Source organism: Trypanosoma equiperdum (assembly GCF_001457755.1).
Source record: "Trypanosoma equiperdum strain OVI genome assembly, contig: ctg_1308, whole genome shotgun sequence".
NCBI lineage: Eukaryota > Euglenozoa > Kinetoplastea > Trypanosomatida > Trypanosomatidae > Trypanosoma > Trypanosoma equiperdum.
Genome location: NW_027123292.1, coordinates 1 through 16,782, shown reverse-complemented (window position 1 = coordinate 16,782; position 16,782 = coordinate 1). Strand labels below are relative to the sequence as shown.

Here is a 16,782-nt window from a genome sequence, read left to right as displayed (position 1 = left end):
AAAGGATTTAATTACACACCCTTTCCCCCCTCTCGTAAGGGTTGCTGTACATTTGGATAGGCGCAAAAGTCCCTTGCACAAAGGCAAAAAGAGCATCACCAAAACACAGAAAGAAGGAAACAAATAGGAAAACACAAAAGTAAGAAAAGTAGCTATAAAGAAGGAAGTAACAGCGGGAGTGATGTGGATAATGAAGTTTAAGTCTGTACAGTCAAAGACAACGATGCTTGAAAAGGTGAGGAGGTGGGAAATAGTCATAGAAATTTTAAAATATTTTTTAAAAATAGTAATTTTTACTTCCCCTTGTAGGGAGTCACGCAAGTTCCATTTCCATTGCATGGTTAATTGCTATCATGAGCTTTTCTTTAAATAGCTTGTACGTATCATACGGAGGAATTGTCACAAGTGATGTGCACGATTGAGCCCGTGGTAGATGATCAATGCTCTCCGTTCCTTGTAGAACTCTGATTTTAGCAGCGAGGGGAGGCCGCTTTTGACCGCAGCCAAAACAAAGGAAAGAGGAGCGCTGACAAGGACTAAAATCGTCCATGACGCGCCAAAAAATTCTTTTGCTGCGCGGCGGAAGTTGTACTTCGAGCCACTGCCTCATCACTTCAGGCGTTATGTCGGGCTCACCGCACACCATTCGCTCCAGCTCCCTCCACGAAACACAGCGAACGACTCGCCTCGGTAAAACTGCCCAAAGGCCTGTGCGAATAGCGCTTAACTGAGCGTCTAGTGAGTGAAGCAGACAACTCTCCGCGACCCGACGGTAGTGAGCCACTTGGGATTCTCCGGTCATCGTTGCGTTGCTAAAAGCAGCGGAAAGGCCCTTGGAAAAGTTTGGTATGATTTCCTCGGCCGCTGTGCTGAGGAGAAAATCTCCATCCCCCACGATCTTCTCCGCCGCATTATCGACGTAAAGATAATAATCCCTCACCATAAGTACATCTCCGACCATATACTTCCACAGAAAGGGTGAAAAATCCAAGGAAACTGGTGATTTGGCTACAATGCAGTGAGCCATTATTTTTCCGAGTAAATTGAAAAGTGCAAGGCTGTGTGCTGAGTTGGCGGAGCTGTTGGGTACTAACCCGACCCTTTGAGAATGTTCCGGGTAGTGGAAAAGTGGACTCCGGTTGAAGGAGGTGTTCGGATAACACATGTCTGGATGGGTCATGATCTCCTCACTAAGGAAAGTCCACAACTGTCTATACGGGCCTCCAAGATCTTGAGGTGAGTGTCCACTGTGAGTGATGTGCAGCTGCACTTTGAAGAGTGGGTGCTGCCTAAACATCCTGGGCTTGAATGAGCCAATCTGTTTATATATTTGAGACAGTATGGAGCAGTGGAGAACCGCCTCGGCCGTTCGTGGGAGATCGCAGTACAGCTCTGTTACGTGCACTGTTATGCCCTGGGGCATGTCATTTATCTCCACCTGTGGAATGGCCACTAAATACCGCCTCGTGAACGGGCGCCGAACAATACATTTCAGCATAAGAAAGGCCTCAGGCAAACACCCAACGACAACGTCATCGTCCAAGTTAATGAAACGACGAGCGGTTGCCATGCAGCTCTCAGCAACACGAATAACCTTTGTGTGAAGCATCCTTTCCGTGTCAGTAAGCGCCATGATCGTCGGGTAGCGCAGGAGAGGCCCCCTTTCATGCACACCAGGCTCGCAGTGGAACGGAGAGTCACCGCTCGCACTAATCTCAGTTACCCTTGATGGTTTGGCCTCCTCCAAATCTGAGAGATATGATGCCAGTTGTTCATAGAACGAAATGGGCATGTACGGCAGGACACTTTTTCCTTGGGAAGCGGCATCACCCCAACCTCGTACCCTGACGCAGGCAAAACGCCCAGCCAAGTCCGAGTAGTCACCGGGTAGGTAATGAAACTCATTGACATTCAAAGAGATCCGCATGCCGTCGTTCGTGCCAGCAGACACGAAGGCATATAATGGCCCATCTCCGCGTCCAACAGGGATAGGTACAAACGGTCCACGAATTCCGTCAACGGACCATGCCACCACCCCCTTGTCATTGTCCAGAAGGCAACCAATCGTACACTTTGGCGACACTTCCTTTTCTGGTTTGTACTCTTCCTTTCTGTCATGGCACAAGAGTTCATTCCCCGTAAATCCAAAACTGTATGCGTCACTTCCAATGGGTTGGTCAGGAATATGACTGTGTTGTTTCGTCCCCCAACCGACAACAAATGGCACCGAGAGTTTCTCTGGCAATGTAACTTCATAATAGTACTTTCCCCGAGAGGCCACAGCGCATCGGCTCACGACCTTTCCCACAGCGAGAGAGCCACCTTCAAACTCCCCGAATAAACAGACCGCCTCAACAACCGCCGCATGAAGCATGCCATCGTGCTCATCGCTAATGTCTACAGCCTTTGGCAACTGACACCCCTCACGAAACGCCTGGGCCAAATCCAGTAGGCACCGCAGTGGTGCCAAAGGAATATGGCGGACAGTGCTAGCGAGGAGTGACTCCGGGAGAAACATCACAAGCTCCACTCCCGCGGCAACATCCTCCGGAATCTCCGAGTAATCCGAGCCGTCCAAGGCATATTGGTCAACCCACCTCACCAGCATGGATAACAACTGAAGAAGAACGCCATCGTGTCCCTCGCCGTAGCACCTAACAAGGCTGATAATGCATCCCAGAAGGTGTTGCCGGTACCTTCGGCAGCAGCGATGTGTTGCCGACACGATGGCGTGAAACGAATCCCAAAGAAGCGATGGAAAAGGTACCACGATTTCAGGGCGCAGTAAAACATATTTAGTGACGAGATGCGATAAGGTGACACAATCCCATGGCTTTGTTGAGGGTTCTGAAATGGTCCGCAACGCTCCACACAAAAACCTTTGCAACAGCGCTCCATCTGCACAAGTAGCAAACAGTTTCTCCGCCATAGGACTGGAGTGGTAAAGCACCACTGCTTGAACGTCGTCCCCACCAGCGCCGAGAAAGGAAAGATAGATGTGACGGGAAAGCAGCACCACAAGCCGGTGTAGCGCCGACCCAACACCGCGTTTATACGACTTTTCCACCCCCGCTAGCGTATTTGTCGGGGGTTCAGTGGGGTCCCTCAAACCAGGAAGAGGTTCAACGTGAGCCAAGTCAGACAATGGAGGTATTCGCACCGTGTCGCAGCGGAAGGAACGCAACACAAATGCACTAGCACTTCCTTCTCTTGGCTTCCACTGCCCCGAAACCCTCAGACCACTGGCGTCTACGGTACCCTCCGCAATTACGATTCCGACGGAACGCTTTCCACTTGCAAGGACGGACCCGACTTCTTCCGCAACTTCCTCAAATGAGGAGTGACACCCTCTCATTAGAAGGCGAGTGACACAATAAACAGTTTGAAGAGGAGCAGTAAACAGTAGAAGGAATAAAGATCGGCTGCTGCGCCTAAACTTTCCCAACGCGGTGTATTTCATAGAACCGGTAGGAAGGTTAACGTAAGCTTCGCCCATGCAGTTTGCCTTCAACTGCAAAGAAATTGTGCCGCGGACTCCACCAGCAACGCTAATTTCTCCTTCCCACACACCTTCTATTGTCATTCTCTTCATGGGATTGTTGAGACACGTCACCCGCAGCCCATGCTCAAAAAGGCTGCAAGGCAATCCACTGCTTGATGTCCACCACACATTCCCGGCACATTGTTTCACTGGAATGCAATCCAGCGTACTGAGTGAAACTCTTGAATGCGGTGCGTGAATCTTCACGCCCTCAAATACATCTGCAGTATTCTGTTTAACGACGCGAAAGATTTCCCCTCTGTGCACTCCACCAATTGCACAAACCAACATGTTGTACTTCACTGCGCAAAACCATGAATTACACAGAGATGAAGGTACAAAACCATCGAGGCGCTTATCGCCCAACTCAGCCAGGTATGTGCAACTTTCTGTGGCCATCACAGCATCCTGTAGGTCAGAAAAGAATTTCGCCTGAACATCGTTGCTTATTTCCACTGCTGCCAAGTGTCTCAGAATATCCACAAGTGCCGTACGGTGTGGGAGAACAACGGAGGAAAGGTCCTTGTTGTCGCACAACCCCTTTAGAATCAGCAAAAATCGGGATATCGCAAAGCCCTCTGCCACTGTTGGGCCACACTTTTCCAGGTTGCAGTTAAGCTCCCGTTCCTCAGATACCACACCATACGGATCAACCAACAGCTGTGAAAAAGGGACATGCCGAACTGCACCCCCTGCCGGAACATACAAAACCGCTTCATCACGATCAACAGCCACAACCCTGCCCTGAAGAAGCTCTCCGTTATCAAAGGTATATACAAGCACACCCACCATTGGGGAGTCTGTACATGGTACAAGCGGGACGCGGCAGTGCTCTGGCCTAAGCAACTTTACCCCACCGCTACACGACACACTCACAACGCCATCAGTAACGTCATCCACAACTCCTTGAATTGTTCCACCACATTCTGGCAAGACGGAGGCTGTAATGTCCTTCTGTCCGAAGAGTACGAACCCTACAAGGTTAGGCTTTGATGAGCTCACATCAAGTGAGGCAATATCGCAAGACCCAAGCGTCGACCAATCACGTGCTATCACCACTTCACCACACTGGAAATCTGCTTCAACAGTGATTGTCGAACTGTTTTGGAAGCCCCCTACAGAACGAGCAGAAAATCTTACTGCCTGATTCAGCGTCGAGTCGTTGCAGAGAGCCACAATTCCTGGTGTCCCCGAAACCAACTTCCCTCGAAGCGACACTGGGGAGACACCGAGTACTTCCGAGGCCTCACCAATACCAATGAACGTAGGTACAACGGGGTCCAGCGGCTCTCCATCGGTTGTATTAATCGTGACGGTGAAAACCGCCCGATGCTTATACGCAATCCCCCATACTGTCAGAGCGTTGATTCCAGACGAAACCGCAACGCAATGCATCCGTCTTTCATCGACACAGCATCCCTCACTTTTAAGGTAAAAGGCGCATACAGCAGGAATGACTACACTCATTCCCACATCTAGTTTGCTTGGAGGGGTATTGTTGCTTACCAGCAAGTTGGATCCCATCTCGGTAAAAGGATGGTGCGAGTGGGCGCAGAGCATAAAGCAGGACCTGCAAAGTTGATAGTCGACGCATTCATTGCACTTGTACCATTTCAACTGATTCATGTCAGTTGTCAGCTTCATCACAGGGCAGGAGTCACATCTTTTCTTGAATTTTGCCAGAGACAGCGAAAAATGTGGCAGCTGCGTGGTTGTGCGCGCTACCTCCTCATTGTTCCGTGAAGGTAAAATAACGGCCACAGCGTCTGTATTGTAGAGATGAACGAAAGGGAATAACTCCTCGCCCGCAGGGACCTCGTCGTAGATCAATCCCAAAGGGGTTTCCTCCTGATTCACACCTTTGCGGTACGCATGAATGGTCCCTTCGTCCCGGTTAACATCAAGACGAACGATATCACCGCTGACAATGATGCAGTTAGGCTCCGCTATAGTACGAAATTTTGCATTGGTGCAGAGGTGAGGTAAACGCCACGGTGCAACATCCATATCGTGCAGCGCCCACGCCTCCGGGCTTCCCAATGTGAGGTCACGCCGTCTCCAACCAAAGGAAGCGCTGCAAACACCAACGTAATATCCTCCACCCAATATCTGTCCTACCTTTCCTCGGAGAAGTTGAAAGCGCAAGCTGAACTGACCTTTAAGTGGGACTGACGGCTCTGCGATTGCAATGAAGGGGGCTGACGAACCCTTCGTGTCGTTCAAAACTGTCGCCAAACTACCGCAGAAGTACGGCGGGAAACGGAAGCAAGGATTAGATAGGGCCGACGAAAAAGTATGACCGCAAGGAATACGTGACGGCTCTAGTAAAGTAGTATCTCGTACAAGTCGTTGAATACGATAGAAATGCATCGCGCGGACACTGAAAAGCGACCGATTCCATAGCTCTTTCTCCTCCTCAAGGATGCGCTCCCGCTGCCGCACTTCGGTTAAAGAAAGCGCCTGTGTCGTAACCAATGGTGTAACAAGGCGCCTGAGAGCACCAACCAGGGCGTTAACACATTGACGCAATCCCCCTAGTGAGTGACCAGGCTGCTCCCAACGCAGCGCGGTGTGCATGAAACGGCTATTGTGTGGACGAAGATTGCCGAGGTGCTCGCAGAACGTGACACCTTCACAAGAAACGCTGGCAAAATGGCTCATAAGCCGGCGGCACGACACAACCGCCACCTCACCATCGTGCCCACAAATCTCGAAGAGACGCGGATCTGCCACACCCCCAAACAATGCCAACGTGACAAAAGGAGTGACGCAATCATTGAGCTCACCGCATACGGCATCAACAACGCATTGCTCAAAGGGCTTCAGCGTTATCATACTCCGCAGCACATCGGTGGCTGCAGCCCTGAGAAGAGTGACGGGGGATATAGGTGACATCATCTCGCCTGACCCAATAAACGCGGAGGCATCGTCGTTGTAAAGCTGCACGAAGGGAACCAAATCGATATCCGATGGAACATTGACGAAGAGTGTCTGGACGAAAGCATTCTCGCGGTAAAATTCCAGTTCCCGTTTCTCCCGCCGGACACGCACACGAATCGACTCCACACTCCCAAAGGACCGCTGAAAAGTATTGGGCGCCACGTGCGGGTTCGTTGCGTGCTGCAGCTGCGGTGACATATCGTGGAGGGCCCATACAAGAGGCGGGTTTAAAGATTTCCATCCTTGTGCGGTGCTCGTGGAAATCGGAAACGGGAGATGCGCAGCAGCAACACCAACATAGTACCCCCCTTTCAGTGAACTACCAAGTGGATATCCTCTCCGGCAAATACGTACGGTAAACGAGGTGTCGCCGACCCTCGGCAGAACATTTCCCAGCACAACGCTCCGCTGCGCGCCCGAGCGCATCTGTGCCAGCTGTGCATGCGCAATCGTGACACATCGAGTATCGCACTTCAACCAGCGCAAAGAGAGGGGAATATGTTTGCGCTTACGGTCTCGAGCATTTGCATGCACGAAGAGCATATTTACAAGTTGATGCACGACACCAGTATCGTGGACATGGCTGATATGGGGAACAAGCTCCGCCAACAGTCCAACGGTTGCGAGCTGAACTGAATGCAAGGATGGTGACATCAGAACGCGTACTGTGCTTAACAGCATTTCCTCCAGTGCTTCCGGAAGGGGACGGACCCTCACGATCCGCACAACGAAACGTAAAGTAGCAATATGCCGAAGAACTGACCACTCCGCAAATGGAGGAAGGCCGTCAGCAGCAAAGTAAGACCCAGAACTGTCTCGTATCTTGGCACCATCCTGTGTCACGAAAGACATTACATTACCCAGGTGCCGACAAACAGCGTCACAGCATTGAACCCAAAACGGCGTCATGCATGGATTAAAGTTGCATTGCAACGTAGAAGAGTGAGTGGTGATGTAGTGTAGAGCAACCTCCGAAGCGAAGGCGATGCTGTAGTGCGTTGGGACGTCAGCGAAACCGGGAGAGGCCCAAAGTCGGTTTAGGTCATAACGGAATGGTCGAAGCCCAAAGTTAACGGTAAACCCCACACGCTTCTTGTCGCCCATACGAATGGTTGGATAGAGGGAATCCTCTCCACCCTTGATACCACCGGCAAAAGACATAAAGGTACCGTTGAGAGTAAAGAAAACACGACGGGTGAATCGGACAATACCGCAGCCGACCGTGTCGCCATAACCGAAGGGTGGAAGCTTAATAATGTGTGTCAAGCCAGAATCCTTGTAGAAATACACGGATTCATCAGGTCGGTCCACACAACTGTGACAGTTGCTGATGCAGACCATGAAACTGCAGCACGAAGTTGAAAGTTCCACCTCGTAGTACAGCACCGGTGGGACATCGGTTAAATGGGGAGTGAGAGGTGGGATGCTCCACGCCTCATCCGCTCGCAGTACGAGTGGGGGCGAGCCGGCAGCTTTCTCGACCAGCACGCCCCTATCACACAAAGAAACACTAAGGTTAGGTATGACAACAGAGAATCCGTTTGAAGCAAGACGCCTGTCGTACACTTGATCAGCCGGGGCTAACACCCCGCCTAATACCGGGTGGCAGCTCCTCAAACTGGCAGTAGAGTTACGCTTCCATCGCGTCTGCGCTCGCCATGTCGCTGGTAGCCTACAAACTGGCATGTGTATCGACTCCGCGAGGCGAATGAGAATGTTAAGCACCTCAGGCGCTGATGCTCTACTAAACAATTCGCAGTCCGTGGGGTCCCACGGGTGACACATGATGCTCAGTAGCTGAATGGTCAAGGACCCTTGAAGGGCCAGCGTCGTTGTTGCGACTTCTGAAGACATGTACACAGGGAGACTGTTGATGAGAATGCATCGGCACTTCCTCAACACGTCATAGAATGCCACACGCACACGAGACTCCAAATCCACTCCAGAGCCAGTGAAATTTTCTAGAATATGCTTCCCTTTGGCTCCTTCATATACGGAAAAGACAACGTCAAGGATCTTTCGGACTGTGCGCGGCTCATATTCTACCGCCGGCTGTGATAGTAGCGTAGAAAGTATATGAAACCCCCGAGCAACGTTTAATGCGGCAACCGTTTGCTCCACCAAAATGTCTTCAAGTTCGTCATGCGTACCGCCCTGCTCAACGAAATCGCGTAACTGGCTCAGAAGCTTCCGGGCGCCCTTCATCTCCTCTGGTTCTTTTTGATCTGGTGTCATGCTGTCACTATGAGCAACCTCGTCGCACGGCGGTACCGCAGCCTCGCCTTCTCGTTCCTGTGGCGGATACGGCACAAACCTTGCTTGAAGTGGCAACACGTCGCTTTGGCACGCAATACAGCGAACTGCCCAGTCGGCAAAATCCACAATCGACCGACGTGTTGCGTCCTTCTCAACTCCCTGAAGCAGATTCCCCCATTCCAAGGAGAACCCGCGCGACTCTAACTCTGCCTCTGCTTCATGTGGTTCCATGCCGCAATGTATAAGAAGCGCCAGAAGTGCCGAAACAACAGGCCGCATCGACAGGTTGACCTTACCTTGCACACTTTGCCAGACCTTATCTGATAGTGTTTTTCCAGCACCCCTAGCGCCAAGGATATCCGACGCGATACCCAAACCCCCTTTTCGGCCAGGAACATACAACTGATGCTTTGATAGAGCTTCGCTGTTGAGCCCGTGATGGAACAACGGCGCGAGAGGAAATGCACGTGGCCTAGGAAAAACCACCAAGTGCTTTGCGACCGCTGTGAAGAGATTGAAGACACACTCACGGAATATGGCTCCCCAACTGCAGCCCACGGGTAAATCGTAGTTGCTAGCGATAGTAAATGAGGCTTCACCCGTTCCGAAAAACACCAAAGGCAGTCCGGAAATTTCAAAGAAGGGGTATTCATTGCTTAACACAAACGATATTGGGTCCGCGACACTGGTATCAGTTGCAACGACATGCACATCAGATGTGGACGCCCACCAGGAGATTACCACGGACTTTGCCCTCTTGTAGTCCAGTGCGAGCACAAACGGTGCGTCATCCGATCTGGGTACCACATCATATTCCTGCCGCGCCTCAAATCTGACAGTATTCACATCTGCCCCACCCACAACTGGGGCCGACTCCACCAAAGCCAGCAGAGCCTTCTCGATATCTGGAGTAACCGCTGCAGGGCACAGCACAGACACACTGATCAGCAGAGGAAAGAGACCCGTGTGAACCTCGGTTTCTTGTAGGCTGTCACGCCACCCACGGCTTTGGAGGAGCTTCCCCGCGTGCCTCACGTAGAGCTCCAAGAGCTGCGAAACGATTTTACCTTGCCCGTGGCTGTGCAGTAGCTGCACTGAAATTATTGAAAACCACCACATGAGATGAGTGACTTTGCGACCACACGGTACATCATGTCTTTCCAATTCACATCGCCGGAGAAGGGAAGCAGTCATCGATATTATTTGTGAGGGAGCATCATTAACCACAGAGGAAAGAACAAATAAAAGGGAATCCTTTTGCATACAGGTGTAAAGTACATCAGCCGATTGAATGTCATCAGCGTTAAGCAAAACGCCGACTCGGTCCGAAACCGTCAGCAACGGGCCTCCGTCTGCGTTGAAGAGAGATGAAGCCACATCCTGAATCAAGTTCTTAGGAAGCCATCCCATCACTTTTTTGCAACAGCATTGCAGAGAAATAACAACAGATGAAAGGGGTGATTTTGCTCCTTCAACGGCAAACCGCTCCAAATATACGGTTCCCATCGTCGCAAGAGCGAGTAGCTTTACGCTCTTTGTCGTTGGCGTGGCGTTGCGTAGTCTGGTGACAATGTATTGAAGGTCGCCTGATCGAGCAGCATTTATTTCCTCAGGGATTCGAATAATACCCACCCCGTTGATGTAAACCCTTTTAAGAATTTCGTTGCAAACCCATGCTACGGAACCCCTATGCGCACCAGTTAGAGCAATGCAACTTACGTTTAACTGGTGCTCTCGCCTTGCGGCAGTGGAGATTGGTGTCATCGAAAATGTGGAGAGCCGCCGCTTGAAGGTATAGAGCGAAGACTCATCGCGCGAAAGGAAGTAGCGCGTCTCTGTGTGGCTCGCAGAGCAACGGTACACACGGGTAATGGTGTTGCAACCTTTCAGGACCTGAGCTACGACCTCGTCGCCGCCTCTGCATGATGAGGGGAAGACGAGGAGGGACTGGTAGTCGCTCACAATAACTCTAGCACTCAGAAATTGTTCTTGGGGCAGAAAAATATCGTGCTCATACGGTTCTGTGGGTGAACAAGGACAGCAAACGACACTGTCCCATATAAAGTTCTCTTCCAGCAACGTGAACCCTCGTGCGGTGACTAGCTCCTTCACCCATATCCCCTCACCTTCATCAAGGGGAAAGCAAAACAGCATTCCAGCGGTCGATTCCACTGCTCGCGTGGTTGAAAACCTGTTGATTGAGTGCTGGCAGCACTCGTCACCACCCCACACCGCGAGCGAAGATACGTGTCCTACACCGTCAAGCACAGTGACGGTGGCGATTTTGACTACCGCGAGGCTTGCTGCACGTACACCATGCAGCTCCACCGAAGTGTCATCCACGCACAAGGCCCATAACCCCCTCTCCCACTTGCAGCTCACAAAGTGCCAAGGAACGTCGCTGGGAATCGCACCGAAGCAAGTGCATGTTCCCTGGGCCATCCTTATAACCCCATCCGCCAAACTTACGGTGAAAATCATCTCGTGTGCTCTTATTTCAACGAGAACCCCGGAGAAGTCGCTGTGCACGTGACTGCATATGACAAGGAAGTCTACTTCAGAAGAAGCACCGTTTTCCAGCACATCCAACACGATTTTACTTTTTTCCAAGAGAAAAAGTGAGCTGCTCCTACCACTAGGTAGTTTGGGGGCAAATAGAAACTCCAGTTTGTCATCAGCTACATGTGTCGGGATTGCCGGGCGATCCGTTTCGCTCTCGTCCACGTACTCCAGCGAGGCATTTAGTACCACGTGGCGACGACCAGCCCGCGTTGTGAGTATGAGAGATGAGAAGGTAGATGAGAACTGCATAAACCAAAGTGTCTCCACCAATTCGGCATTTTGTGACCGTGCAACTAACCTTCCACCGTCGACTTTCAGTAACATTAAATCAAACAACGTGGCAACAGCTATAAATTGACCGCATGGCGAGACACAGAATGTGCGAATGCCACTCCTCTCTGGCACCGCAATAGATAATTCAATCTCTTGGCCATGGCGTCCGTCAACAGGGGACATCAATGCACTCTTCACAGATAATGAGGGAGAAAAAACACGTAGTAGCTCCTCGTAATGCGGCACCGTCACAGGCACTACGCTCGATGCAGGACCAGCGCAACACTCCTCAAGAACCTCGACGTACTCCAGTATCTCCTTCATTTCGCCTCGGAGGAGGACGACAAACCCAAAAAAGCCGTAGAGAGCCTCCTCCTTCCCTTGGGAATAGTCGTCCTTCTTGACAATCTCTTTTAAGGTGTCAAGAGCTGCCGACACAACAGAATGATTCACGAGGCGTACTGCAAGTCGGTTCTTCTTGACAGTTGCCATCGCACAATCAGGAGTTGTCAGATTCCTGATGTCTAGTAACCATGCGGATATGGTGTGGACCATCACCATTGTTCCAGAAGTAATGGAATGAAAGAGTGGAAGCGGCGCAACCGAAGACGCAGCTTCATCGTACAAGCTCGACAGAGAAAGTTGATAGTTGAGTGAATTGTCCTTGTTACTACCATCCTTGCTGGGTTTCATTACTGGTTCATGGCTCTCAAAGAAGCTCGTGACTAGGCTCTCATAGAGCTGGTATGGGGTAGGATCCTCAAGTGGACTGCGATACATATTGGCAAGGTCCTCCAAGTATCGCCGAGCTTCCTCCGGACTAACTGGATCCTCATCATCAAAGTCCGGTGGAGTTGGTGGGAGTGAAGAGCCGCATGCCAACTTTTGTTGCTGCTTTCGCATATAAGGAAGGTACGCAATACGATACAGTTGCGGTAGTGTGAGGCAGTCCACGTGAAGTTCGTTGCGATTGGGCAAAAACTCACCCCGCCCATGGGTATGGCATGAACTCTTCTGGGGCGACACCAGTTTAGCAGCCCCTGAGTTGCATGCCTCCATCATAGGCAACATGGCGGCATTAATATTTACATAGTTTCCGCTTAACGACGATGGTGGTATCGCCGTCATGGTGGCCCTGTAGAAACAAACAGCGAACAACCACACACTACTGCAGTCAGGATAATTATATCTTTTTTGTTTCAAAAAAAAAAAAGCGGCTTATGTGTCTATTGTCACGCAACACGGTGGACAACGAAGGAAGAACGCGTGAAGGAGAAAAGATGAGACCCGAAGCGAGTCACAATGGCATCAGTAAAATAAGGCGCGGAGGCAAACCACAGAGATTGCAAATAAGATGCCTCAAAAAGAAAAAAGGAAGTAAAACGTTCCTACTTCCCTACATAAGAAAAAAAATTGCTCCATAAACATCTAAGATACTTTCTTTTTGCGACCAGAAAGCATCGGAAACGCATGTGAGGGTTCCTATCGGGACGCTCGTTTGTGTAGATGCCTCTGCAATAGTCAGCATTGTCTCAAAAAAGAGGCACGAAAATAAACAGGAGAAAAGGGTAAAAAGAATGGGTGAAGGTAAAAGAACGAGATCCATATTTTTTCTGCGGCACGGATAATAGAATCAAGCTGGCAAATCCTGCGGTTCCAATGACAGCCATCATATAATTGCCCACGGACGGGCACGCGCACGCATACATAAGTATGGGTGCACTAGTAACATTCCCGTGCACACGTGCCGCAGCAGTAACGGTATTGCAGCCTCTCATCTGATCCCTTCGACTAATCGTCCTTGGTGCCAGCAGCCTGACCTCCAGCGCCTTCCCCACCAGGACGACGACGCGGCCCTCAGGTACCATCAGGACAGTTGTCTGTTGAGTTCACTTCTTGTACTGCCCCATTTACCCTCGGAACTGCTGGGTCGCCGCGGAAAAAGCTCCAAATCCACCTGAATACGGCGACGACAACGTACACAACGACCCAACACGCTACTCAGACCATTGTGTCTTGCTACCTTTTGTACACAAGGGAATGATGGATTAAGCAAACGGAGGAAATGGGAATACAAAGAGCGGAATGGTGACAAGGAGATAGATAGGTGAATTTACGCAAGCTAAGAGAATTCTCGGCACAGTGTAGGAGTGTGCATGGAGAGAACTTTCCAAATTCGAACTTTTCACGGAGGTCATCGGGTCAACTCAACAGATACGGACCCACCGCCACATGACACGCCACTTCTCCCTCACCCTTTTCTGTAACAACTCACTCACCCAACACACACTTCCAGAGACCACAAACTAACTCTCATGATAGACAACGTCATCGTTAGCGCCTACTAACCTTTGCAGCGGCAAGCGACAAAAGTCCCCACGTGGTTGCGTCGTCTGAGCGCCCGAGTTCCACTCGCGCTTGATATCCTCAGCGGTTTCGTCTCTCGCCCTCTTCATTTTCTTGTCTATCAAACCAGTTGCTGTGTCATTTGCCACACCTGGCTCATTCTGCTGTGACGTTGCATTTTGGTAATCCAACTCCCAACTCGCAACCACACGGCAAAGAAGCTTCTCCTGGTAGTCCAGACTACGTGGATTGACAGATCCCTGTGCAGTGGGTGAAGCAACACTGCATTTTAGTTCTTGTTTCTTGAAGGTGCCACGGAGTTTCGCCTGACGAATACTAACAACATCACCCGGTGCCGTGTCATCTACCCCCTCCACAGCAGCCTCCGGAGCGCCGTCAGGGTTAAACTCCGTGACACTACACGTGTAACCCTGATCCACGAGGAATGCAGTTCGGTGTGCTGCGTACGACATCTCAACGGTGTCTGTGCTGATCACAGTGTAAAACCAAGCGTCGGTGGGTTTGCCATTGCTCGCTTTTTCTTTGGGGCGCAGAATCCTCCCGAGGCGCTGTGCCTCTTGCCGTCTGCTTCCACCGTGACTGGATACCTGCACCACAACATTCGCGCTTGGAAGGTTTACACTAACATCTCCTACACGCGACAGGCAAACAACGTTTACCTTCGAGGTACTCTGAAAGTCAGAGAATATCATCAGGCGCTCCCGATGAGGCGTATCCCCGCAAACCACAGGTGCACCGAGAAGCTTGCTGTATTCCTTCAGTAGCATGATGTGGTCACAGAAAACGAGAATCTTCGAGGACTCGGCGACATGTCTCTTGACGATCTCCATAACGCACAGCATCTTGTTGGGGTTAGCAGCCGCAAGCATCACGAGAAGCGGTGTACCACGTTGTGGCGATGTAAGCTCGCTGCTGCGCTCAAGGTACTCAAGACTGAAGCGGCGCGCCAGCGGCGTCAGCACCTCGATGCAGGTCACGTGAGCTAAATAACCACTACTCGCCAGTCTTTCCCACGAAATGTCAAACAACTTTGGTCCTACCAAATGAAAAAGGTCACGTATTTTGGAATCCTCGCGCACATACGTTGCCGTCAGCCCCACAACGCCTTTAGCGTTGATGAAACCCAAGCTATCCTTGTACGCATCCGCAGGCATCATGTGCACTTCATCCATGATAAGAAGACCGTACGGTTGGAACAGCCGCTCCTTAGGATTGACCCTCCGGGGTTTTCTTCCCCGTCCATCAGCGTTCATTTCGAAGCCCTCCACTTGGCAGCGTGCCTGGGCCTTATGCGCAGTCACCAGCATACTGTACGTCGTCAGCACAATATCCGTCTCATCCGTGATCTCATCCTTCTGCTTTCCGGTCAGACATGAGATGCGTGCAGCCCCAACTGCTGCTGTCCGCACCTTCTCGTCAGTGGTACTATTCGACGGATCGCCCTCTTCATTGTTTGCGGGGGCACAAACGCTTGCGAACTCTAAAATCTGGTTTCTCCACTGCTCAACACTCACGCCCCCTGCGCAAAGTATGAGTGTTGGTTTCTTTACCTTACAAAGGAGCATGATACCGACAAGTGTCTTACCAGATCCACAGGGAAGAACTATACAACCACTGCGCAAAGCACCATCGCTCGCCGCGGCGTCAACAGCAGCGATCTGGTATGGGCGAGGCCTAGTTTGAGACTTCAACGCAATGTTAACGTTACGAATGCTTGTATCCTTCTCATACTCGTATTGTTGTTGTAGCGGGTAGCCAAGCAGAACGCAGCGCTCGGCCACCACCCTCGCCGCGGCGCGACTCTTAAGAAGGAAATGGGGGCACGCATCCTCACCAACGGTTTCCTTGGGTTGGCAACAGAGGGATCGCACGACTCGGTCCTTTAACAATGTTTTTGCCGTTACAATATCCTTACATTCCAGCAACGTTCGCGACTCATCTATGACTACACGTGCCAAGTTACACCGACTCATATACATCTCAGCAAAGGCACAAACACTCTCTCGGTAGGAAGCAAAACATTTATCGCGAAAAAAGTAAACGTGGTCGTCCAAGAACTGAATTACTTCTGACACCGATATGCTGGCGGAGGCAGCCGCGCCCAGTGAAAAGTATGTCATACGGTATTCGTGCATGAGAGAAAGTCGTGAAACGGGCTCTGCGATAGTTGTGAGAAACCCCTGAATGTTAGCGAACGAAGGTCGGAATGCCTCGGCAAACAACACAACACAACCTTCCTTCTTGATTCTCTCCTCCAAGAACAGGCACTGCATAACCCACAATTTAACCCAAATCCAAACGCGTAGTAGGCCGCACTTCACAGAAAAGCGACCCAAAAGGGGGTCTTGGTTGAAAAGGGAGGAAGTTTGGATTGAAGTACAACTATGTTATCGCTTGGGACGCCGGTTCACACCAACTTTATTTAGTCAATGTGCGTATCGCCCTTCCATACGGTTGGGCCCTACTGGCACTACTGGCCTCGCAGTTCCACTCCTTAAAATTATCTACAGGCAAAACAGCACGATACAAAAACATAAAAAGGAAGATGGCGAAAAAAGATGCATTAAAAAGAAAACTATATATGGTACCTAAATGCTTTGGATGCAATGCTTGTTAGCTTTGCCCCATACGCTGTAAGACACGGACAGTGCGGCAATGGAATATTTTCCCTCCTCATAATTGAGCAGTAAAAAAAAAAAATTTAAACAAGACGAAAAATAAGAGAGAAAAATAAAAGGATGTGCTGATCCACATGCTTGCCTCTACTCCTCCGGATGCCACGCGCCCCTGACAGCTCTGCTACCGCGAATACGACCCGTGCGACGGGCGGCAATTAAACCAAC

General features: G+C 50.7%; 2 protein-coding genes across 2 annotated transcripts; both read right to left on the bottom strand.

Moving 5' to 3' along the window:
* Positions 1–313: 313 nt before the first annotated feature.
* TEOVI_000747600 (SPRY domain/HECT-domain (ubiquitin-transferase), putative) lies at positions 314–12,700 on the bottom strand (the record flags this gene model as incomplete). Its single annotated transcript, XM_067221042.1, has 1 exon — positions 314–12,700. The coding sequence occupies one exon, from the start codon at positions 12,698–12,700 to the stop codon at positions 314–316; it is 12,387 nt and encodes a 4,128-aa protein (XP_067077143.1).
* Positions 12,701–13,878: 1,178 nt separating this feature from the next.
* TEOVI_000747500 (TFIIH basal transcription factor complex helicase XPB subunit, putative) lies at positions 13,879–16,212 on the bottom strand (the record flags this gene model as incomplete). The annotated part of the gene is made up of 1 exon (XM_067221041.1): positions 13,879–16,212. The coding sequence occupies one exon, from the start codon at positions 16,210–16,212 to the stop codon at positions 13,879–13,881; it is 2,334 nt and encodes a 777-aa protein (XP_067077142.1).
* Positions 16,213–16,782: the final 570 nt, after the last annotated feature.